Here is a 26,029-nt window from a genome sequence, read left to right as displayed (position 1 = left end):
TCTTTGGAACTTCCTGTGAATCTATAATTATTTCACAGTAAAAGTTTTAAAAGTAGGCTGGCTGGGTGCAGTGGCTCACGCATGTAATCCCAGCACTTTGGGAGGCCAAGGCGGGCAGATCACTTGAGATCAGGAGTTCGAGACCAGCCTGGCCAACATGGTGAAACCCCATCTCTACCAAAAAAATATAACAGTTAGCCAGGTGTGGTGGCATGCACCTGTAGTCCTAGCTACTCGGGAGGCTGAGGCATGAGAATTGTTGGAACCTGGGAAATGGAGGTTGCAGTGACCCAAGATTGCACCACTGCATGCCAGCCTGGGCAACAGAATGAGATCCTGTCTTAAAATAAATAAATAAATAAAAGTAGGCAAATAGTATAAAGAACCCCTGCGTACTCATCACCTTATTCTACAGTTATCAATGTATGGCCAATCTTGTTTCACTTATATTCCTACCCACTTTCCCCTCCCCCTCCCATATTATTTAGAAGCAATTCCAAGGTGTTATATCATTTTATCCATAAATATTTCAGTAAAAGTAAGAATCATTTATTTTTACACATAAGTGTAATTTTATGAATAATTTTAATGTAGTAGCATCTAATTCCTAGATATTTTGTCTTCTTAATCTATCAAGGTCCATTACCCCAATTTATCAATTTACAGGATTATTTCTTTTTTCCCTTTCCTGGTTTTCCTTTTACATCCTTCTTTCCTTTCTTATCTTTTGGAGAGGTCTTTCCTTTCTTTTGTGGTTTTAGTAGTTCACCGAATTTCCCAAATCCTCTCTGTACCATTGTTCCACGCCACCATGCCTGAATCTGAAAACAAGATAAACCCAAATTCAGCATCGGCTGGTATCACAATGAACTGGAAATTGTTAAATCTCTTTATTCTGATACATGGTCTTGAAGACGTGGAGAATGGGATGTGATTAGAACTCTAAATTTTATTTTCTATCTTTCTCAATTGGCTAGGCATTCAGGCAAATTTTAAAAAAAATGCATTTATTGTTTTTATGTGCCAGTGCCTGTTCTAGACTTTTGGGCAACAGCAGAGAAATAACTGTCTCAACTTTATAGAGCTCACATTCCAGTGAGGGAAGAGACGGTACAAAATAAACACACGAATGTTCAATTTGTCAGACGGTGATGAGTGCTATGGAGAGTGACCGCGCATGGTGAGGGGATCTGAGTGCCTACGCTCTGCCTTCCCGCTCCTTACTGGGCTGTCTGTGCTCCTGCCTAAAGCCAGCCCTCACTTGTTCCCTGGATCCTATTCCCTCCTACCTACCCAGCAACACCCCTCCTCTAGCAGCAGACTTGTCCAGTGGCTCCCCATTTCTCTCTGAATAGAAGCCAAAGTCCTTATATGGCTTACAAGGCCCTCTCTGATCTGCCTCCCCAATCCTGACCCCTCTAACCTCTTAACTCCCTTTTCCCTGGCTCACTCTGCTCCAGCCATGTGGGCCTCCTCCCTGCTCAGACACACAGGCACAGTTGTGACTCAGGGCCTGTATATTCGCTGCTTTCTTTGCCTGGAACTCTTCTCAGTATTCAGATGGCTCACCCCTCCACTGCTTCAAGGATTTGCTAGATTGTCATTGCTACGGACTGAACTGTGTTGCCCCAAATTCATATGCTGAAGTCCTAATCCCCAGTGTGAATGAATTTGGAGAAGGGGCTTTGGGGAGATGACTAGATTTATATGAGGTCATAACAGCAGGGTCCTCATGATGAGATTAGTGGCCTTATAAGGAGAGATATCAGAGAGTTAGCACTCTCTAGTGCAATCTCTCTCTCTCTCTCTTTCTGTTGTACGAAACACAGGGAGAAGTCAGCTTCTACAGGCCAGGAAGAGGGCCTTCACCAGACTCCAATCATGCTGATACTCTGACCTTAGACTTCCAGCCTCCAGAACTGTGAGAAAATACATTTCCGTTGTTTAAGCCGCCTGTTCTATGGTATTTTGTTGTGGCAGCCTAAGCTAAGACTGTCATTTTTTCAGTGAGGCCTACTCTGACAATCTTATTTAAATCAACCACTTCTCCACCTCCACACACTACTGGCAATTTCAGTTCCCCTTAGGCTAACTTTTTTTTTTTTTTTTTTAACAGTAGCACTCTCTAACATAGTATTTCATTTTATGTTTTCTATTTCATGCTTTTATTTCCCTCCTACTAGATTTTAAGTACTGTGAGGACATAAATATTTGTTTTGTTCACTGATGTATCTCAATGCTTAGAACAGTGTCTGGTGCATAGTAGAAGCTCAATAAATGTTTGTTGAATGAATGAACAAATGAAAGAGGTGGCTGGGGGCATGCAGTTTTATATAAGGTGGATCAAGGAAGGGCTCTCTGATAAGAGAATGTTTAAGCAGAGATGGAATGAAGTGAGGGCCAGAATCTTGCTCATATCTGGGGAAAGCATCTCTGGGCACAGGAAGAGCCAGTGTTAAGGCCCTGAGCCAGGAACATGCTTGGTCCTTGGAAGAACACCAGGGATCTGCTTGTGACTGAAGTCCAGTGAGAGTAGGAAAGAGGAGATGGGGAGTGAAAACAGCAGACCAATCGGGATCCAGGGAACAGCACTGCTCTCTAGAGGCATTTTGGAAATTTATGGGGCTTTTTGTTGACTTAAGGTTAAGCAGTCTTCAATTGTGTGGCCTATATCCTGGTCTACAAAGCCTTTCCAACAGTGTGCAGGCATGGATAGGTTGAAGACAGTCCATTTCCTGAGCTCCAGCTTCCATATGTACCCCTTCCTAAAATCATCCCGAGAACATAACTGCAGATCCCCCATTCCAGTTGCCCCTTTGGTGCTCCACAGAGGAAGGGCATAGCTTGCACCCACCTGAATCTTACTATGTTGCATTGCCCTGGACTCCAAAAATCATTAGGACACAGACACACACACATACACACACACATACACACACACACACACACAGAAAAAGACAATTCAAAGTACAAGTGTTGATGAGAAAATGAATGACTCTAGGGACTGGTTAACCAATCCTTTTGCAAGACAGGTGGTTTCTAATTCTACCTTCAAGAAAAATAAGGGAAGCCTAGTTGACATGTCAGCTAAGACCTGCTATCGATTTGGGGGATATAAATCTGGAAGAAGCTCAGAGATGCATGAAGCATGGTTTTTTTAAAATAAAACATTACAGGCAAAAAAAGCTTCTTCTGTTCTCTTTAACTCATCTACGTGAACAAGGTTTCTCAAGGCTTTCATCTGTAAAATGAGAAACAGGAGTAGAATCTATAATCAACCCTGTGTTATTCTAATAATCATCAATATTTATGCATGAATATATAAACTATGCTAAAAAAAACCCTCTCATTTTGGTACACTGTTCTAAAAAATCCTATATGTCTAACAATTATTAAAATTTGTAAGAAATTTTGTGTTGTTTTAGGTGATTTTATACTACTAATAGTTGTAATGTATATACATTTTTAAATTTTTAAAATTTAATTTATATAAATATTTTTGTCGCCTAGAAGTACAAAAGAGCAATCTATGAAAGACTTATATGTGTATACATAAAACCTTAGGATCAATTTTGAGGGGAAAGTAGAATGGAAGTACATGTTTAAGAAGAAAAGGAATATGATATAAAAATTCTGCCTATAAAATAATAACTTGTTTGAGTATTTGTAAATTGGTGTTGACAAATCATAATGATATTCAGTTTCCACTGGATACATTTAAAATACTGATCTAACAGCTCTATTTTAAAATGTCAACATTTAAAATTCACTGGAAATTACATCCTTTGCAATGATTTAAACTTGTGGCCAACAATGTTAAATATCATTTTAAGAACGTGCAAGAGGGTGCATGGTTTTTCAAAATGCTTTTAGGAAGTATTCAATTAAGAACCACAACTTTCATTCTTTCAAGTGTAATCCATCCTGAGCATATACACATTGAAATAATTTATTCATTTATTTTTTGAGACAGCTGTTGCCCAGGCTGGAGTGCAGTGGCACGATCTAGGCTCACTGTAACCCCCGCCTCCTGGGTTCAAGCGATTCTCCTGCCTCAGCCTCCAGAGTAGCTGGGATTACAGGCATGCACCATCATGCCCAGCTAATTTTTGTATTTTTAGTAGAGACAGGGTTTCACCATGTTGGTCAGGCTAATCTCGAACTCCTGACCTCAAGTGATCCACCCGCCTCAGCCTCCCAAAGTGCTGGGATTACAGGCGAGAGCCACCGCGCCAGGCCTGAAATATATATTTGTATATAAATTACTTTTCTTTCTCCTTTAAATTGTAACTCAGGCGTTATTTTGATTAAAATTATGTCCTTTTGTACGTTTTTATTATCTCTGAATTTATTTTGGAATAGTAAAAGAGGTATTACAAAAGATTTATCATAAAAGGGAGGACATTAGGTCTGATAGGGTTGAGGGCTATTGAGAGGGGGTTTTACGGACTGAAGACTTGACTCTTACTCTGAGTGTAATGGAGGATTGCCAATTTCAGTGGAGCATCAGTGCAACTGCTGAGCAGAAGGTATGTTGTAGGGGAGCTGGCATGGAAGCAGGGACACTAGTCAGAGGGCTTATGTAGTTATCCGGCTGTGGGATGATGGGGACTTGGGCCAGTTGGAGAATAAAGAACACTGGCTGAAGTGGACACATTCCAGACCTGTCCTACATCTCCATGGGCTCAAAGGGCTAGAGCAGAATTACAAGGATCTCAGCCTTTTGATCCTTATTAATGGCAGCTCAGAACCCTGGGCTCAGCCTCTCATCTATAAATGCTTTCATTTCTAATTTTTTAAACTTATTTTACTGCTTTTGTTAATACAAGCTTTTTTCATTCCAACGAAAATAGTCCACGAATTTTAGATTGTTTGAAATGTTGAAGTTTTGGTTTCCTTTGCCTATTTGTTGGCTTCTTATTGGACAAAGAAATAAGGGACGTAAAAGACAAAAATGCTAGGGCTGACATTTAAAAATCTTCTTACTTAGCCCTGGGGACATAAAAGTTACCAAGTAACTTCTCTTTTCAGAAGCAGGACAAGGGTGTAAGGAGTTGCTCCGTAGGATAATCTGTACTGTGTTTACCATTAGACTCCCTCTAAAGCAACTGCTTTCAAGAATCTGGGCTGATTTTACCTTTGTTGCCATTATATTCCTGTTTCTGTTTTCCTTGAGGTATTTCCATATGGCCTCATTGCCTTCAGCACACACTTCTTTTGGGGGTTCTTCCATGGGATTGTCCATCAGTGTCAGAACCTTAAGATTCACTAGGGAATCCAAATTCTCCGGAAGATGGGTGAGCAAGTTGTCCTCCAGCCGTAATTCTTTCAAAGCTGAAAAGATTTTTTTGTAATGGTGGATCAATCTTAGAAGAAACAATATTAACTTGTCACCTAATCCTGTCCACATAGGTGAGGGATCCAATTCTGCATTTGCAAAGGGAATGAGAGGAAGGATGCACAAGACCCGACAAAACTTTTTCTACCATCTAATAAAAGTTCTAGCTCTATGTTTGCTCCTTCTCAAAATGAAGAGAACAGAATTCAGTCTCCAGATATTCCAAATGTTTTGTTTGTTTAGAGCAACAGTTTTTAGCTGAAACTGACAGCCCATTGGGAAAAATCACTCTTAGACTCTGCTGTTCCTAAGGTCAGCAGACTATTTATTTATTTATTTATTTATTTATTTATTTATTTATTTATTTATTTATTTGAGACAGTCTCACTTTGTTGCCCAGGCTGGAGTACAGTGGCATGATCTGAGCTCACTACAACCTCTGCCTCCCAGGTTGAAGCGATTCAAGTGCCTCAGCCTCCCAAGTAGCTGGGATTATCAGGTGCACGCCACCACATTTGGCTTTTTTTTTTTTTTTTTTTTTTGAGACAGAGTCTAGCTCTGTCACCGAGGCTGGAGTGCAGTGGCGCAATCTCGGTTCAGTGCAACCTCCGCCTCCCGGGTTCAAGTGATTCTCCTGCCTCATTCTCCTGAGTAGCTGGGATTACAGGCACCCACAACCAAGCCCAGCTAATTTTTGTATTTTTAGTAGAGATGGGGTTTCACTGTATTGGCTAGGCTGGTTTCGAACTCCTGACCTCATGATCTGCCTGCCTCGGCCTCCCAAAGTGCTGGAATTACAGGCGTGAGCCACCGCGCCTGGCCTACAACTTCTTTATAACAATTCAAAGTTGTTGAAGCCAGTGTCCATAAATATTAGAGACAGAAAAATAGAAAACACTGAAAAATTTTGAGAATATTTCACTCCTCCAGGGACCAAGGACAGGATAAAAATTTATGGTCAGGAGCATTACTAAGGAGTACTGCATACAACCCCTTGTCTCCATTTTTTTTTCCTTTTTTAAAAAAATTTTTAAACTTTTATTAAAATGGAGTCTCGCCCTGTTGCCAGGCTGGAGTGCAGTGGTGCAATCTCAGCTCACTGCAACCTCTGCCTCCCGGATTCAAGCAATTCTCCTGCCTCAGCCTCCCAAGTAGCTGGGATTACAGGCACGTGCCATCACACTCAGCTAATTTTGTATTTTTAGTAGAGATGGGGTTTCACCATGTTGGCTAGGCTGGTTTGAACTCCTAACCTCAGGTGATCTGCCCGCCTCGGTGTCCCAAAGTGATGAGATTACAGGCGTGAGCACAGCGCCTGGCCTTGCCCCCAATTTTTGAATATCTTATGAGTAGGCATCAGCTTCCACTCTCTCCATTCCTTTTTCATTAAAGAATAACTATAGTTTGGGCCAGGCACGGTGGCTCACGCCTGTAATTCCAGCACTTTGGGAGGCCAAGGTGGGCAGATCACGAGGTCAGGAGATCGAGACCATCCTGGCTAACACAGTGAAACCCCGTCTCTACTGAAAAAAAAAAAAAAAAATTAGCCGGGCGTGGTGGTGGGTGCCTGTAGTCCCAGCTACTCAGGAGGCTGAGGCAGAAGAATAGCGTGAACCCGGGAGGCAGAGTTTGCAGGGAGCCGAGATCACGCCACTGCACTCCAGCCTGAGCGACAGAGCGAGACTCTGTCTTAAAAAAAAAAAGAAAAGAAAGAATAGCCGTAGTTTGAAAACATGTGCATAAACCTAGGATTCAGAAAAAAAAAAAGAAACATTTAAAATCTGGTCCCAGTGGGTGCTCAGCAAAAGCATGTTAAGTGGATGGATGAATGTACAGACAAAGAATGGCTTAATGTAGTGGAAAATGTTTGGCTATTTAAATAGGAATCATATATAGTTTTCCAGGTCAATTATGTAGCTCCAAGAAAGTCTCCTGCTAATTTCACCACTCTGGGCCAATACTTTTTCTTTTATTCAAGTGACTCCGTGACCTAGATGAAATTTACTGCAGGATCCCAACTCCAAATTCTGGCATGTAGTAAGTGTACAGTAAATTATTGTTGGTAGTGTAATAAATGTATGGGTGAATGCTAATTTTCTTAGCAGTTGCTATTTACTTTTCCATTTTAATAAATGACTTAACTGCCTTTGCAAGACTCTTAGCTATACTAATCAGGACACCTGGCCTCCCCCATGTCGCTAAGTGAGCCCTGCAAGGAAGTAATGGGATAGACTCAGTTCTCTGAACACTGAGATCGGTCGTTAGCAAAGCAAGGAAGCCATTTGCCATAGGAAATGCTGGCCACAAACTCTGCTAGGCTGTGAATCTACTAAGTTTCCTCACCTTGTGCTTGGCAAATGGCATCTGGAAGTTGCTTAAGCAAATTGTGCCGGCAATCAAGAACTTCTAGGTTAGGCATTGACCCCAAGGATACGGGCAGGTACTCCAGATGATTGTTCTCTATATATAGCTCTTTGAGACTCTGAAATAACATGAGTGTACCATAATAATATACCTTGATTAATTAATTATAATAACCAGAATCACCTGTGGGTGCTCATGCTTTTTTTTTTTTTTTTTTTTTTCACTTTCAATGGGGAAATTACGCATTGGGTTAAAGGGAAAAAGCATGTCTAAAGGACCATCATCAAGACCCAAAATTATTTTTGAGTAAATCCATTAGACTTAGTTTCCATTTATGCAGGGAAAAGAGACTACAGACATCTAGTGCTTATTTGTTTCACCAGAACTTTATGGAAAAATAATTTGAATAATTTAACTATATTTATCATTAACTCCTTTTTAATAGCTAATTGTCTGTGGCAGTTGCTACAGAATGATAATTGCCTCAACTATCAACCCAATATTGCCTCAGTGAAAGTAGCCAAAATGCACAGGGAATGGATTTGAATGTATTCAAAATAACTATTTTCAACTTCACTGGGCAAAAATCTAATGTTTGTACTTCACCCTAAGATTGTGGCATGACAGGTACAAAGGAAAAGCTGATGAAAGGTGTTCTATGAACACAGGGCAAAGGAATGTAGAATTAGGAAGAGACACCCTGTGTCATAGTGAGAACTACCTATGCTGTGCATGGCATTGCATGACTGGGGTTATGTGGTGGCCCACGCCTACTTTATCATCATTAAGAGCACAGCAGGTCAGACACGGAGGCTTATGCCTGTAATCCCAGCACTTTGGGAGGCCGAGGCAGGTGGATCACCTGAGGTCAGGAGTTCGAGACCAGCCTGGCCAACATGGCAAAACCCCGTCTTTACTAAAAATACAAAATTAGCCAGGTGTGGTGGTGGGCGCCTATAATCCCAGCTATTTGGGAGGCTGAGGCAGGAGAATCGCTTGAACCCGGGAAGTGGAGGTTGCAGTGAGCCATTGCACTCCAGCCTGGGCAACAAGAGCGAAACTGTCAAAAAAAAAAGTGCAGCAACAGGAACATGAAAAAAAAATAACAGTTCTTTAAAGGATGAATATATGAAGACACCCTACTATGGCTACTTTGAATGAAGTTATCCTGTTGCTTTGCAAGTATTCCTCACAGCCCTGCAGATCCAGGAAGCTGGTGCAACATGATTTCCCTTTTCCAATCAGGGAGAGAGGTCACACTTCCCCTTACGGGAAATCCTGGGCACCAAAATGTAGGCTCCCAGCATGTCACTTGTATGATACTCTTTAACTTCAAAATAGTCCAGTTTTCAGGGGGCTACTTATAAAAAGTGGAAATTAAATGGAAAGAGTTATGACCCAATTTCTGTAAACGAAACACACCAAATCACACAGTGGAAAGAAGTATGGCAGGACATATCCAACAGCAATCACAATGAAATGTTGAAGAGTTGTTCACGCACAGTGGAAACCTCAAAATGTAAAAATGATTGCTTGTCTGAAGCTGGAAATCTAGTATGGATGATTCTACATCCAGCCTGTGGAGACCTCATATTTTCTCAGTTTCAGCCAATTTAAGAGGCAGTGGCAGGTGCTTCTTAGCCTGCTCATTTGGGGAGGCTTACCTGCAGTTTCCTAATGTGTTCTGGCACATAGGTAAGTTTGAATCCCTGGTCTTGCCCAATGTATAATTTCTCTAAAGATGCTAAAGAAAGGACTTCCTCCGGAAAGGAAAGGAACTCATTTCCTGTTAGTCCAAGTATCTTCAGTTTTGAAAGTGAGCCCAATTCTGAAGGTAACTAGAAGTATTCCAAAAAGATAAGTTTCAGGTCAAGATTATTTTTAACAGCAGAGATAAATTGGGCTTTTGGTTTTGAGGCAGACTGCTAAACAAGTGGAGTAAATTAGCCTCTCCTACTGGTGAAAAATTTGTGCACATATCTGCATTACAGTATTTATACTTGTAGATCTAAAGTCTCTGATTTCACTTTTATGCACCACTTTAAACTGGAGCAATTTTTTGTGGCTGGGCGCGGTGGTTTATGCCTTTAATCCCAGCACTTTGGGAGGCCAAGGCCAGTGGATCACCTGAGGTCAGGAGTTCAAGACCAGCCTGGCCAACATGGCGAAACCTTGTCTCTACTAAAAAATACAAAAATTAGCTAGGTGTGGTAGCGGGTGCCTATAATCCCAGCTACTCGGGAGGCTGAGGCAGGGGAATCTCTGGAATGTGGGAGGCAGAGGTTGCAGTAAGCCGAGATTGTGCCACTGCACTCCAGCCTGGGCGACAGAGTGAGAATCTGTCTCAAAAAAAAAAAAAAAATTGGAGCAATTTTTAACCTATGTTCTTGCCATTTATGGACTGTAGTGTGGCAACTGCTTGACACTATAGAAAGAAAAATACTAAAGTTATGTGTAATATTGCAATAATAATATTCATTATAAATTCAGTTATTGGAACTAATAAATTTAGTGATATGACTCCTCATCCTAAAAGGCTTTAATAATTTTGAAACTTCAGTTGAAATCTCAGTTGGAGGCAAACATATATTCACACCATTTCTAATCAGTGTTCAGTGAGCTCCATTATGATCCTATCGTGTCATGTTCTGCTTTTCAGTGAATACCCAGGCTTGGGTACCCTGTGTGGGAACTGGGTCGGCATTTCACAGAGTGCCACACTTTCAGGGCTGGAATGCCTTAAGAAGGTTCTTATTTCAACCTTCTAATACAGTGGTTGCATACTTTCTATAGCGAGCCATCCAGTTTTATCTAAACACCACCTCCTGTGAAGAAAAGCTCATTATCTTCTACGGCTACTTCTAATCATCAGATTTCCTACTTTAGTACAGCCCAAATCAGCTTCACCATTATGTCCGTCTATCGGTTTCTTTCTGGACCATGGGAGACCACATGGGAAAAAAAATCTCTCTTTTTTTTTTTTTTGAGACGGAGTCTCGCTCTGCCGCCCAGGCTGGAGTGCAGTGGCGCGATCTCGGCTCACTGCAAGCTCCGCCTCCCAGGTTCACGCCATTCTCCTGCCTCAGCCTCCGGAGTAGCTGGGACTACAGGCGCCTGCCACCACGCCCGGCTAATTTTTTGTATTTTTAGTAGAGACGGGGTTTCACCGTGTCAGCCAGGATGGTCTCGATCTCCTGACCTCGTGGTCCGCCCGCCTAGGCCTCCCAAAGTGCTGAGATTACAGGCATGAGCCACCGCACCGGGCGAAAAAATCTCATTCTTAAAATATGTGACAATCACCCTATTGACTGTGTTACAGAGATGCCTTATTTTCTCGTAGAAAAAAATCCCAGCTACATAGCTCAACAGCTCCTTAACTCATATGTTCCTTTATCTGGCTTAATTCCTAGCTGGGAAATCCTTCCCCACAGTTCCCTGCTTGAGCCCATGGGCATTCTTCCCATCCATTCCCTAGTCAGCCACCCTACTGTCATTCTGGCTAGAGCTCAGCTGAGCCACTCCCACACCCACCTCTCTATGGATGGGTGGAATAGACAGGTAATTGGTGAATGGGTCACTTACAGTTGGAGAAAAAGAAAGTTCACTGAGGACAACCTATCTGTAAAAGTTTCACATACTTGGAATCTTCCATAATGCATTTTTCTCTTTTTTGTGTAGAGTAAGGACTCATTTTCCTAAAAATGCTGTAACAGTTTTCCAGTTTTATTTATTTACCTATTTATTTTAATTAGATGAAGTCAATCTTTGGAGAAACTGATGTTTAAGCTTTCCTCTTTGGCTATTTCAAAATTCTTCATCAATCACTTAGATCTCTTCAATACAAAATGCCTGCATTCTGTGCAGTCCAAAACAATGAAAAAAGATTTTTCAATCTAACCATTTTATTATAACCTAGAAATTTCATTCTTATTGCTGTTCACTTAACTCATAAAAGCTTAGCTTTTCTTTTTCAAAACACATTGAATGTTCAAAAAATTTTTTTAGGAGTATTTAAGATCCAGTAGTTAGTTTCATCATAGTCATAGTAAAGTATAATGAGAAGAAATCCAGATGTATAGAAAATCTGTAGAGCATTAGATGAGTACAATTACTGATGACACTATAACTGACATATAGCCATTTTGGGATCTGGTACATTGTTTTGGTTTTTTCCTTTTTCTTTTTCTTTTTTTTTTTTTTGAGACGGAGTTTCACTCTTCTTGCCTCGGCTGGAGTGCAATGGTACAATCTTGGCTCATTGCAACCTCTGCCTCCTGGGTTCAAGCGATTCTCCTGCCTCAACCTCCTGAGTAGCTGGGATTACAGGTGCCCACCACCATGCCCGGCTAATTTTTGTATTTTTAGTAGAGATGGGGTTTCGCCATGTTGGCCAGGCTGGTCTCAAACTCCTGACCTCAGTTGATCCACTCGCCTCATCCTCCCAAAGTGTTGTGATTACAGGCATGAGTCACCGCACGTGGCCTGCTTTTCTCCTTTAATAGAAGTATACTCTACCAATAAAATCCATCTAGGTACACATTGAAAATCAGATTTTTTTTGCATGCACACAGGCAAGTAGAAGCTACTGGTTAGGCTTTAAGAGCTAGTAACCCATGAGTTGAGTCTTTGAGGAGGGAGAGATAATGAGCTGGCTTAAAGGCCATGTTTCATTAAGGAGAGAAATGCACTGGAAGGTGGTATTAGCATAAGAGGAAATTGAGAAGGGAGGACAAATGCACACACACACACAAAACCCATCAGAATAACTGAAGAGGAAAAAGCACTGGTACACAGAGATTGTCATGTTGAATACAATAATATTTAACATGTCTACATTTCAGTGCAGTTTGACTTGTGCTAAAACTTGGTATTGGATGAAGCTTATTTTTGTTAACAAGCAGTCTGTGTGTGATTCGCTCCTTTGATTTCTTAAAATTTCTCTCAGAAAAGGATTAGGTATTATTCATGGCTCAGTATAATGTGTTATCCCTCCCACATGTACTTTATATTTTAAGTCTTTCACTCCAACTGCAAAATGACAGACTTTGTCCACTAAAAGGAATTTCTTACATCAGCAGTGGAATAGTTCAGGGATGGGCTCTCACAGAACCTCAAAAATCTTCCAAGGTGAGTTGCTACATCAGTGGAGATTAAGTCCTAGAATCTCGACCTAAATCTGCAAGTTACCATCAAAATGTTTACTTCCTGAAAGGCAGCTTTAAAACCCCATAGCAATTTGGGGAAAAAAGTTCTAGAAATAAAAAATCAAATAAAAGATTTTTTTAGCAGTCGGGCACAGTGGCTCACGCCTGTAATCCCAGCACTTTGGGAGGCTGAGGTGGGCAGATCATGAGGTCAGGAGTTTGAGACCAGCCTGGCCAATATGGTGAAACCCTGCCTCTACTAAAAATACATAAATTAGCCGGGCGTGGTGGCAGGCACCTGTAGTCCCAGCTACTCGGGAGGCTGAGGAAGGAGAATCGCTTGAACCTGGGAGGTGGAGGTTGCAGTGAGCTGAGATGGCGCCATTGCACTCCAGCCTGGGCGACAGAGCGAGAGCTCATCTCAAAAAAAAAAAAAAAAGATTTTAAAAAATAAATCCGTAAGGCCCAGGACTTTTATAATTTATAGGGAACACATGAGACTGGTGTCCATGGCCAGGTAAAGCAGACCTATTATTTGATTATAGTTGTTGATTTCCAAATTCCCCTTTTTACTCCCTCTACAGTTGTCTTTTGCTCTTAACAGCTATTTTTTCCTTTTTAAATCAAATATTATAGTCCAGGCATGGTGGCTTACACCTGTAATCCCAGCACTTTGTGAGGCCAAAACGGGTGGATCACTTGAAGCCAGGAGTTTGAGACCAGCCTGGCCAACATGGTGAAACCCCGTCTCTATTAAAAATACAAAAATTAGCCCGGTGTGACGGCGCACACCTGTAGTCCCAGCTACTTGGGAGGCTGAGGCAGGAGAATCGCTTGAACCCAGGAAGCAGAGGTTGCAGTGAGCCAAGATAGCACCACTGCACTCCAGCCTGGGTGACAGAGTGAGTGAGACTCCATCTCAAAAATAAATGGATAAATAAATAGAATTAAAATTGAAATAAATAGAATATTATAAAATAATAAAGAAACATAAACCCATGCATGCCCAACTGCCCAAATCTTTTAATAAACAAAATGAAATACTGCAATTAAGTTCAGTCCCCTTATGATCTCTTCCCCATTTGCTTTCTTGGTTTTTAAAGACACATTCCTACATTGCCCAGCATGGTCTTGAACTTCTGGCCTGTAGTTATCCTCCCTCCTTGGCCCCCCAAACTGCTGGGATTAGAGGAGTGAGCCACTGCATCCAGCTGCTTCCCTATTTTGTTGACTTCCTTCTCTCTTCCCAAGGCAGCCACCTTCATGAATTTAGTTTTCTTCCAGTCAATATTTTATATTTTCATTATATATAAAAATATCCATAAAATATGTGTTGTGTGTATATGTGTGTACGTATATACATATATGTATATATATATATAGTTTTGTGTGATTTCAAAATTTATAAATGGTATCATAAAGTTCTGCAGTTTGATGTGGAACCTTAGGTTTTCTTTTCAATAAACATCACAATACTGAGATCTATCCATATTGGCAATACAGTACCAGTTCACTTAAATTACTATATAACTTCGTTTTATGAATATATTGAAGTTTATTTGCCCACTCCCCTACTGACATTTAGATTGTCTCCCATTATTTCATGATTATCAACAATGCTAAATGACCATTTTTGAATATGCCACCCTGCACACACAGGACAGTTTCTGTTGGGACAAATCTGGTTTTGCAGTTTCCTATGGATGGAACTTTAGGCTTCTAAGGCTGTTATATATTAGAAACATCTGCTGTTAACGGAAACTCTGTCAGGAGATTGTATTTGTTAAGAATATAGACCCTGGGCTGTGCGCCGTGTCTCACGCTTGTAATCCCAGCACTTTGGGAGGCCGAGGCGGGCGGAACACGAGGTCAGGAGTTCGAGACCAGCCTGGACAACACCGTGAAACCCCCTCTCTACTAAAAATACAAAAATTAGCTGGGCATGATGGCAGGTGCCTGTAATCCCAGCTATTCGAAAGGCTGAGGCAGGAGAACCGCTTGAACCCGGGAGGTGGACGTTGCAGTGAGCCGAGATCACACCACTGCACTCCAGCCTGGGCAATAGAGCTAGACTCCGTCTCAGGGAAGAGAGAAAAAAAAAAAAAAAAAGAATGTAGACCCTGGAGCCTGGCAGCTGTGGGCTGGAATCGCGGCTGCAGCACTTACAGGCTGTGTAACCTTGGACATGTTAGTTAAGCTCCCTGCCCCTCACTTCCTTCATATACCATTGAGGACACAGTCGTTGTGAGGTAAATGAGATGATCCATGTAAACACTTAGCTCAGTGACTGGCACATACACCCTCTAAATAAACATTAGCTACTACTATGATTACTGCTGCTGTTAGGGAAAAAGAGAGTAATACAAAGTATCACCTTGTTGGATATTTAGTAATCTTGGATTTTCGCCCATAAAGTCCGTTTAAATTTGCTGTTTAGACACAGAACCAACTTAGGGCAGGAAGGACCCTGGATGAGAGCATAGTGACAGCCAGAAAAGGAATCCGTACCTGTCCTATTTTATTGTCATCCAGTCCCAGGACTTCAAGGTTTTTCAGTGCACAGATCTGCAGCGGGCAGTGGTCCAGATGGTTCTGGCTTAGGTCCAGGAAGCGCAAGTTGACCAGGCACCTGAAGGAGCCCCGCAGCCTGTGCAGGCCGGTGTTTCCCAGGTAGAGCAGGTGCAGCGAGGTCCACCTGCAAATGAGGCGTGGCACCTTCTCCAGGCGGTTCCCGCTCAGCCCGATTTCCGTCATCTTCCTGAGCTCGGCGAGGCTCTTCGGGATGGAGTGGAGGAGGTTGTGGGATAAATCGAGCACCGACAGTTGGCTACACTGGCACAGGGACGCGGGCAGAACGGGAAGGTTGTTAGAAGCCATATAGAACTTCTGCAGCCCCGTCAGGTGTCCGATCTCTTCTGGGATGGCACCGATTTTGTTCTCGTCCAGGTCAATGATCTCCAGGGTGTAGAGAACACAGAGCTCCTGGGGGAAAACTTCAAATTGGTTTCGCTTCAGGTAGATCTCCCTCAGCTTGGTCTGGTTCACTATTTCCTTGGGCAGACATTTCAGGTGGTTTCCAGTCAGTCCGAGCAGCTCGAGATGGTGGAGGTTTTTACAGATGACGACGGGAATTTCCTTCAGGTCGGTCTGGTAGAGCCGGAGCTCGCGCAGGGCGTGGAGGAAGCTGACAACGACAAGGGAGGAGGAGAAGATGGGGTTGTAGCTCAGGTCCAGGCTCTCCAGGCTGCTCAGCAGCCCCAGCGCCGGGCACAGGCTCCTCAGGTTGTTCTTATCCAGGTAGAGGACCCTGATGTTCTTTAAACGCTGAATCTCCTGGGGAATTTCTTCAATCTGGTTATTCTCCAAATGCACTTCTTCTAATTCTGTGAATGTGAAGATCTCCAAAGGAATGGCAGTCAAGCTCTGATTAGAGGCATCAATGAAAAATGTTCTATCATTGACGTGCTGTGGATCATTTCTCTGATGAATTTTAGGTGAATGTTCTACTGATTTTATGTCTTTTGACATTATTGTGAAGAAAAGCTCAAATATCCAAAATCTGAAATATTGTGAAAAGGATGAAAAAAAATTAGAATTTACCTGCCACCAGACTTGCTATCCTTAAGAAAAATAAAATTAAAACATAGTTGATTAAACTTAGTGCTTGAAATTATGACAGAACATAAAATGTAGGTTTTTGCATTTCATGTTAAAAGAATTAAAGTGTAGACTCCTTCCCCTAACACGTAGACTCACATGAAAAAAAAAAGAGATTAACTATAGTTTTATTTATTTATTTATTTTTGAGACGGAGTTTCGCTTTTGTTGCCCAGTTGCTGGAGTGCAATGGTGTGATCTCGGCTTACTACAACCTCCGCCTCCTGGGCTCAAGTGATTCGATTCTCCTGCTTCAGCCTCCCGAGTAGCTGGGATTACAGGCACCCACCACCATGCCCAGCTAAATTTTTTTTGTAATTTTAGTAGAGACGGGGTTTCACCATGTTGGCCAGGCTGGTCTCAAACTCCCGACCTCAGGTCCACCCGCCTTGGCCTCCCAAAATGCTGGAATTACAGGCATGAGCCGCCGTGCCCAGCCTAATTTCAGTTAAAACAAAATGCCTATTCTGAATGTTTCCAGTAGGATGTAGAAGGTTGCAAAATATCCTTGCTCTTACCATAACACTGAGAAAACACTAGGGAAAAACCTCATCTTTTAAAATACAGTATTTTTCCTTAAAACCACCAGAGAGTCGAAGATACAAAGAAAGCTAAAACAAAAACAAAAACAACAACAACAAAAACACTATATTCTAGAGATGCACCAACCTTTTCTAAATAACTAGAGACCCGTGAGTAGACCCTCTCATGCCTGATGGCATTTGCAAGTTTGAGGACTGTCAGGCAGAGAAACAACCCTTTAATAGGCACAGGCAAAGGAACTTCTGGGAGAAGAATAAACCTGCCAAACTTTTAACAGTCATGTGTGGGCTGGCATAGTGGGTTAGAATCTGGAGTAGCCCCATATGCAAAGTCAGTTCTCCCCACTAACTAGTTCTTCCCATTAGTCTTTGGCTGGTTAAACGGCCACAGGGAAAATTGTAGGCTGGACTAAAGAACAGAGACAGGTCCTGTAGTTTCATGGTCTTAAGTACCGAAGCCTGGCTGGAAGGAGCTTAACTCTGTCTAAGTGAGACATTTGGAACTGCAGTTAATTGAATGAACTAAAGCCCAACCCAGAAACAAATTAAAGTCTCTAATAAATGGAGAGACAAATCATGTCTATGGATTAGAATTCTCAGTAATGCTAAGATGTCGTGAACCCGGGGGGCGGAGCTTGCAGTAAGCCGAGATCGCGCCACTAAACTCCAGCCTGGGCGACAGAGCGAGACTCCGTCTCAAAAAAAAAAAAAAAAAAAAGATGTCAGAATTCCCCTAATTGGATCTATAGTTTTTACGCAATGTTAGTCAAAATTTTAGCAAACTTTTTTTTTTTCTTTTTTGGTAGAAATTGACAAGCTGATTCTAAAATTTATATGAAAATGCAAAGGAGCTAAAGATAATCTTTAGTGAAAACAAAATCAGCAGACTTACACTACTAGGCTTATAAATCTTATAAAATGCAAGATGTGAATATTGTATTTCAGAAGAGTAAGTCTTTAGTACACACACACACACACACAAAGTCTATGGGGAAAGGCAGAGAACAACATGACATGATAGTGGCAAGGTTGGCGGTAGCATCTTTGAACTTCTTTTTAGAATGAAGGCAGTCCTGCTGGAGTATCTGGGCCTCTCATCCATCACAGAGGCCCAGTGCCTAGGTGAAGGGGATACATTTCTAGCCCCATACATAATACTGCTATTCCTCAAAACACAACACTATGTGCTTCAGGTGCTTGTTGCTTTATGCCTGGACTCAAAACCAGCTCTGAGACAATGTTATTTAAAGAAAAGGAAAGATTTAACACTGATTTTGTTTAAAACTAGCTGTCTCCAGCATTTTTGTCACTTAGTCATCAGGCAGATTAAATTTATCTAATACTGTTCAGTCCTGTAAGATAAAATCTCCAGTTTCCTACTTGCAAATTTCTGAAAATTCTCCACAGTATGTAGACTGAGGCGATAATACAAATAAAAATAGGGAACACCAAGAACACTGATTACGTACTCCAGGCTTTACTTAAAGTAACCTAATTAATCTTCACAATAATCCTATGCAGGAGGCATCATTATTTGCCCTGTTTCCCAGATAAAGAAATTATATAACTAAAAGAGCTCTTCTCAGAACATGGTAGGAAGTGGGAGTAAGAGCAGAGAACTGGACACAACCTCACCTAGATTTTTAACATCACTCGTTTACAGGAAACCTGGCATTTATTAAAATCATTCTTCTCGGGTGTGAAATTTTAGACTTGATTTTATTGTGCAGCATTACAACAAAGTCAACTGGGAGAAATTTATGTGGATTAGAATTAATATGAGGGTGTCTGGGCTTCCAGACACATGAAATAACTTATTTCTCTTAACATTCATCTTTCTCCATAATAAGACCTGCTTAGAATATCTGATTGTGTGTGTATGTTATCTCACCTTAATCATATACCCCATCAATTTGACGGCCCTCTGAAAGCTATATATATACACCCATATTTCACATTCATTTGTGGATTTAATAAAAGGAGATTGTAAAACCCGGATTTGCAATAGCTTTGCCAGTAATTCCGCCACAGTAAATGGAGAAAGGGGAAGATTTGGTCTTTATTGGCCATTTTTTCTCTAGGGATTGCTACACAAATGTGATCAAATTTACTTATTATTACAATCCAATATTATGGTGGGGTGATTTCTAAATTAAATAATTGTTACATCTTCATTTGAAGGAGCCAAGATTTGGATAGTTTAACAATTAGCTTTCTTTGTGTAACTCTAACCCCTGAGAAAATCATTTAAGAAACTAATCAGCCCTCTCAAATTTACAGTGAGTGTTGATGCTTTTGTTTCCAAGTCTGTCTATGCACAAACTAGATAGGTAAGACTAGGTTCCTGAGGTTAATATGGTGTGTGACTCTCTCTGTTAGCATAAAAACCCATTTCTAGTTAAAAGAATTTCAAGATTTTGCTTAAAACTTCACTCAGGAGATCTTCTCCTTCTAAAAACCGGTGAATCACAAACAAACTAAAAGTAACCTTAATTGACTTCAGACTGGATATTCATGTAATGGTAATAAAGAGTGGCAGAATATGCCACTCCAAAATATGCCACTTTGGTATGAGGATTACTTTAAGCTAAAGACACTTGAAAAATAGCAGATGCAATAAGTGTATCCTAATCTTCCCTTTCTCTCCTTGAAAACAGGAAATAAAACCTTCCATGTGAAACATGCCTTCTCTATACCAGAAAGAAAATTCTTCAACAGGGAGTCATAGCTGAGAGAATTCTGTACAAATACATCTTGTTAAAAAAAAAATTCCTGGAGGCAGAGCAAGATGGCTGAATAGAACCCTCTAGCCATCATCCCCTCCAACAGGAACACCAAATTGAACAACTATTCACACAAGAAATCATCTTCATAAGAACGAAAGATCAGGTTTGCAATCACAGTCCCTGGTTTTAACATCATAGCAAAGAAAGAGGCACTGAAGAAGGTAGGAAAGACAGTCCTGGATAGTTAGAACCATCCCTCCTCCATCCCCCAGCAGCAGCCATGTGGCACAGAGAGAGAATAAGTGTGCTTCGGGGAGGGAGAGGAAAGTGACTGTGGGGCTTTGGAATGGACTTCAGTGCTGCCTGTCACAGTGGAAAGCAACATCGGGTAGAATTCAGGTGGTGCTCATGGAGGGAGCATTTAGACCAGCCCTAGCCAGAGGGGAATTGTCCATGCCAGTGGGTGGAACCTGAGTTCTGGCTAGCCCCACCACTGTGGGATAAAGTGCTCTGGTGGTTCTAAATAAACTTGAAAGGCAGTCTAGGTCACAAGGACTGCAATTCCTGGGCAAATCTTGATGCTGTGCTGGGCTCTGAGGAATTGTTCTTGAGGTGCTAAATGGATTTTAAAAAACAAGACCCAATGATCGATCTGTGGCCTACAAGAAATACATTTCACCTATAAAGACACACATACGCTGAAAATAAAGGAAAGGGAAAAGATATTCTATGCGAATGGAAAACAAAAAAGAGCAGGATTAGCTATACATATATCAGACAAAATAGATTTCAAGACAAAAGCTATAAAAAAAGACAAAAAAGGTCATTATATAATGATAAAGGGGTTCATTCAGCAAGAGGATATAATGATCATAAATATACATGCACCCAACACTGGATCACCTAGTTATGTAAAGCAAATATTACTAGAGATAAAGAAAGAAATAGACTCCAGTAGAATAATGGCTGTTGATTTCAGCATTGGATACTTTCAGCATTGGAGAGATCAAGAAAGAAAACCAACAAAGAAGCAGTGGACTTAATCTGCACTATAGACCAAATGTACCTAGATATTTACAGAACATTTCATCCAACAGCTGCAGAATACACATTCTTTTCCTCAGCACATGGATCTTCTCAAGGATAGACATATTTTAGGTCACAAAACAAGTCTTAAAAATTTTCAAAAATATCAAAATCATATTAAGTATCTTCTCTGAGCACAATGGAATAAAACTAGAAAGCAATAACAAGAGGAAATTTGGGAATTGTACAAACATGTGGAAATTAAACAACATGCTCCTGAATGACCAGTGGGTCAATGAAAAAATTAAGAAAATTTAAAAATTTCTTGAAACAAATTAAAATGGAAACACAACATAACAAAACCTATGGGATACAGTGAAAGCAGTACTAACAGGCATGTTTATAGCAATAAGTGCCTACATCAAAAAAGCAGGAAAACTTCAAATAAACAATGTAATGATGCATCTTAAAGAACTAGAAAAGTAAAAAACCAAACTCAAAGTTAGTAGAAGGCTGGGAGTGATAGCTCACGCCTGTAATCCCAGCACTTTGGGAGGCTGAGGCAAGTGGATCACCTGAGGTCGGGAGTTCAAGACCAGCTTGGCCAACATGGTGAAACCCTGTCTCTACTAAAAATATAAAAATTAGCCAAGCATTGTGGTGTGTGCCTGTAATCCCAGCTACTCAGGAGGCTGAGGCAAAAGAATCACTTGAACCCAGGAGGCAGAGGTTGCAGTGAGCTGAGATCATGCCACTGTACTCCATCCTGGGCAACAGAGCAAAACTCTGTCAAAAAAAAAAAAAAAAAAAAAGGAGAAGAAAAGAAATCATAAAAATCAGAGCAGAAATAAATGAAATTAAAATAAAGAACAATGCAAAAAATTAATAAAATGAAAAGTTGGGTTTTTTGAAAAGATGAATAAAATCAATAAACTTATAGCCAGATTAAGAGAAAAAGAGAGAAGATCCAATAAATAAAATCAGAGATGAAAAAGGAGACATTACAACTGATACAGTAGAAATTCCAAGGATCAACTATATGTTAATACATTGGGAAACCTAGAAGAAATGGATAAATTCCTAGATATATACCATTTACCAAGATTGAACCATGAAGAAATCTGAAACCTCAATAGACCAATAGCAAGTAAAAAGATCAAAGTCATAATAAAAAGTCTCCTAGCAAAGAAAAGCCTGGGACCCAATGGCTTCAATGCTGATTTTTATCAAACATTTAAAGAAGAACTAATACCAATCCTACTCAAGCTATTCTGAAAAATAGAGGAGGAAAAACTACTTCCAAATTCGTTCTATGAGGCCAGTATTACCCTGACACCAAAACCAGACAAAGACACACCAAAACAAACAAACAAGCAAACCAAAAAACAGAAAACTGTAGGGCAATGTCCCTGATGGATCTTCTCTGCGAAGATCCTCAACGAAAATGCTAGCAAACTGAATTCAACAACACATTAAAAAAATCATTCATCATGACCAAGTGGCATTCATCTCAGGAATGCAAGGATGGCTCAAAATACACAAATCAATCAATGTGATACATCCTATCAACAGAATGAAGGACAAAAACCATATGATCATTTTAATTGATGCTGAAAAAGCATGTGATAAAATTCAACATCACTTCATGATAAAAGCCCTCAATAAACTGGGAGTAGATGGAAGATACCTCAACACGATAAAAACCATATTTGACAGGCCCATAGGTAGTATCATACTGAATAGGAAATACTGAAAACCTTTTCTCTAAAATCTGGAACAATACAAGGATGCCCACTTTAACCACTATTATTCAGTGTAGCACTGGAAGTCTTAGCTAGAGCAATTAGAGAAGAGAAAGATATAAAGAGCATCCAAATTGGAAAAGAAGAACCCAAATTATCCTTGTTTGCAGATGATATAATCTTATATTTGGAAAATCCTAAAGACTCCACCAAAAAAAATTATTAGAATGGATAAACAAATTCAATAAAGTTGTAGGGTACAAAATCAACATATAAAACTCAGTAGCATTTTTATATACGAACAGCAAACAATCAGAAAAAGTTAGAAAATAATCCCATTTACAGTAGCTACAAATAAAATAAAATACCTAGGAATAAACTCAACCAAAGAAGTAAAAGATCTCTACAATGAAAACTATAAAACATTGAAGTAAGAAATTAAAGAGGACACACACACAAAAAAAGGAAAGATATTTTATGTTCTTGGATTAGAATAATAATTATTGTTAAAATGTCCATTTTATCCAAAGCAATTTACAGATTATATACAATTCCTATCAAAATACCAAAGACCTTCTTCACAGAAATAGAAAAAATAATCCTAAAATTTGTATGAAACCACAAAAGATCCAGCATAGCCAAAGCTAACCTGAGCAAAAAGAACAAAACTGGAGGAATCACATTACCTAAATTAAAATTATATTGCAGAGCTAAAGTAGCCAAAATAGCATGGTACTGGCATAAAAATAGATACATAGACCAATGGAACAGAATAGAGAACCCAGATATAAATCCATACATCTACAGTGAACTCGTTTTTGACAAAGGTATCAATAACATATATTGGGGAAAAGATAGTTTCTTCAATAATGGTTCTGGGAAAACTGGATATCCATATGCAGAAGAATGAAACTAGACCCCTATCTCTTGCCACATACAAAAATCAAATCAAAATGGATTAAAGGGCCAGGCACAGTGCCTCACGCCTGTAATCCCAGCACTTTGGGCGGCAGAGGCAGGTAGATCACTTGAGGTCAGGAGTTTGAGACCAGCCTGGCCAACATGGTGAAACTCTGTCTCTACTAAAAATACAAAATTAGCTGGGCGTAGTGGGGGGCGCCTGTAATCCCGGCTATTCTGGAGGCTGAGGTGGGAGACTCGCTTGAAGCTCGGAGGCAGAGGTTGCAGTGAGCCAAGATCAGGCCACTGCACTCCAGCCTGGACCACAGAGCGAGACTCTGTCTCAAAAAACAAACAAACAAACAAACAAACAAACAAACACCCCAAGACCCTAGTAGGCACAGACACAAGCGGCTGGATGTTGAGAGGAACACACCGGCGGAGGAGCACACAGGTGGCTGGACATTGAGAGGAACAGAGGAGCAGAAGAGCACACCGACAGGCACCAGCGGACGCTGCCAGATCACCGACAAGCAGCACGATGTGTAGACCGAGGGAAATTTGGTCAGGGCAGTCAGTGGAGAGTCTGGCTGCTGAGCGGCCGGACTCCAGGGGAAAACCACCTTTCCACTCCATTCCCTTTCTGGTTCCCCATCCATCTGTTGAGAGCCACTTCCACCATTCAATAAAACCTTGCACTCATTCTCCAAGCCCACTGTGTGATCCGATTTTTCCGGTACACCAAGGCCAGAACCCCAGGATACAGAAAGCCCTCTGTCCTTGCGGTAAGACAGAGGGTCTAACTGAGCTGATTGACACAAGCCGCCTATACACAGCAAAACTGAAAGAGCACCCTGTAACACACGCCTACTGGGGCTTTGCTTCAGCAGCTGTAAGCATTCACCCCTAGACGCTGCGGTGGGTTCGGAGCCCACGTGCCCCACAACCTGCCCGTCTGCATGCTCCCCCTAGAGGTTTGATCAGTGGAGCACCAAAGAAGCAAGCCACACCCCCATTGTTACCGGTAGAAGGTGTCCAGGTTCTTGGCGTCTTGAACAAAGAATTGGACAAAACGCACAAAGCAAGGAAGGAATGAAGGGATTTATTGAAAATGAAAGTATACTCCACAGTGTGGGAGTGGGCCGAGCACAGGGGCTCAAAGACCCCGTTACAAATTTTTTGGGAGTTCAAATATCCCTTAGAGGATTCCATTGGTTACTTAGAGTACGCCCTGTGTAAATGAAGAGGATGAAGTAAGTTTACAAAGTCGTTTATGGTGTACACCCTATGGAGAGGATATTTCCTGTTATAGCCGAAGTGCGAATCGGCCTTATGTTCCCTACCTCCAGACCCTATTTTCCTGCCTCACCATCGCATGCCTTGCAAGGGGGATAAGGAAACTATTACCATTTCAGTATCAAGGAAATGAAACTTACCAGATCATCACATCTGGACAATGAGACACCAGATCCCTCACCCACCATGATTCCCTAAGCGACCACCTGATTCCTGTTGACCAACTCCTCTTCCTTACCCCTCCCTAATTCCTGATTTCCTGCAAGTAGTCACATTTCTTTCTTGCTATGTAAACCCTTGATTCTAGTTGGTTGGGGAGACAGATTTGAGACTGATCTCGGCTGCAGCACCAGATTAAAGCCTTCCTCCCAGGCAATTCTCATTGTTTCAGTGATTGGCATTCAGTAACAGGAGCAGCAGGATCTAGACGGAACCCCTGGCCTTTTAGTAACAGATGTGGATCTGGCCCTGCCCGCCTCCCCGCTGTCTGTACTGATCTGAGTACATTCAAGTACCTGCGCATGCCCAGAACGCACCAAGCATTCTGTCCTCTGGCAGCCTCCTTCGGACCATCCAGATGTCACCTCCTTCAGGAAGCCCTCCCTGGTGGCCCCGCCCTTTGGGAGCACAAAACCCTTTATGCTCCCAAAGCCCAGCGCCTTTATCATGTGCTGATGCTACTCTGCTTCTTCGCTGGCCCGGCGGCCGGTGCACACTTTGCAGGAGCGGGCTTTGTCATAATCTTCTTTGTAGCCCCAGCCCTAGCTCAGCAGCGGAGCCCCTCAAACCTCGGGAACTCCTCCCTGCAAAGGAGCCAGGACGCCCTCCCTCAGGCTGCCTTTAACCAGGGCAGGGTGACAGAGGACCTCCACAGAGTTGGCGGTCACTGCCTTAGCAGTGAGGCCTCAGGGCCCGGGCAGGCACAGCCAGCGGGACTCGAAGCAGGCTGGCGCCGAGGCTCGTGTAGCCGCCTCACAGCTGCAGGCGGACTGTAAGCGCGCGCGCGCGGTCGCCATGGCAGCGCAGCCGCCGCGGCCAGTGGGTGAGAGGAGCATGGGGAGCTCCCGGGAGGCCACTCGTGCGCCGGCCGGGTCCCCGGCTTGGGCCTCCACTCAGGCCATTACTCCGGGCGCGGCCCTGACGGTCCAGCGCGGTAAGAAGTAGGGAGCACGTCTGCGCGGCCTGGCCCAGACAAAACGCGCGAGGGGCGCCGGGGTCGCACGGCCGGAGTCCTCCCAGCAGCCCGCCAGCCCAAGGCGGCGAGGCGGGAGGGGTGCCCCTGTGAACCCCAGCT

General features: G+C 41.9%; 2 protein-coding genes across 8 annotated transcripts in view; one reads left to right on the top strand and one right to left on the bottom strand.

Annotated features, from left to right (window-relative positions):
- Nucleotides 1-568: 568 nt before the first annotated feature.
- Nucleotides 569-25,868, bottom strand: LRRIQ4 (leucine rich repeats and IQ motif containing 4). Of its 4 annotated transcripts, none has more exons than XM_516869.7 (6): nt 25,251-25,868; nt 15,355-16,405; nt 9,367-9,540; nt 7,682-7,820; nt 5,138-5,334; nt 569-821 (listed from the first exon to the last, which is right to left on the bottom strand). In XM_516869.7, exons 1-6 carry the CDS (start codon nt 25,256-25,258, stop codon nt 669-671), a joined length of 1,722 nt encoding a protein of 573 aa, XP_516869.3. In that variant the 5' UTR covers nt 25,259-25,868; the 3' UTR covers nt 569-668. The 4 variants fall into 4 exon arrangements, with proteins under 4 accessions (XP_516869.3, XP_016797769.1, XP_016797770.1 ...); XM_016942280.3 differs by having other exon boundaries at nt 25,272-25,689; XM_016942281.3 differs by lacking the exon at nt 9,367-9,540.
- LRRC34 (leucine rich repeat containing 34) overlaps nt 25,289-26,029 on the top strand; it is a 20,283-nt gene continuing 19,542 nt past the window's right edge. For 3 of the 4 annotated variants that reach the window (XM_054681233.2, XM_009446827.5, XM_009446826.5), the window contains exon 1: nt 25,750-25,888. In XM_054681233.2, the coding sequence (XP_054537208.1) occupies nt 25,750-25,888 (139 nt within the window). Of the gene's footprint in view, nt 25,889-26,029 lie in introns of all 4 variants that reach the window. The other variant, XM_516868.9, reaches the window with a different exon arrangement.

This window comes from Pan troglodytes, chromosome 2 (assembly GCF_028858775.2).
Source record: "Pan troglodytes isolate AG18354 chromosome 2, NHGRI_mPanTro3-v2.0_pri, whole genome shotgun sequence".
Taxonomy (NCBI): domain Eukaryota; kingdom Metazoa; phylum Chordata; class Mammalia; order Primates; family Hominidae; genus Pan; species Pan troglodytes.
Note: the sequence above shows the minus strand (reverse complement) of the source record. Positions and strands in the feature narration are given on the sequence as shown.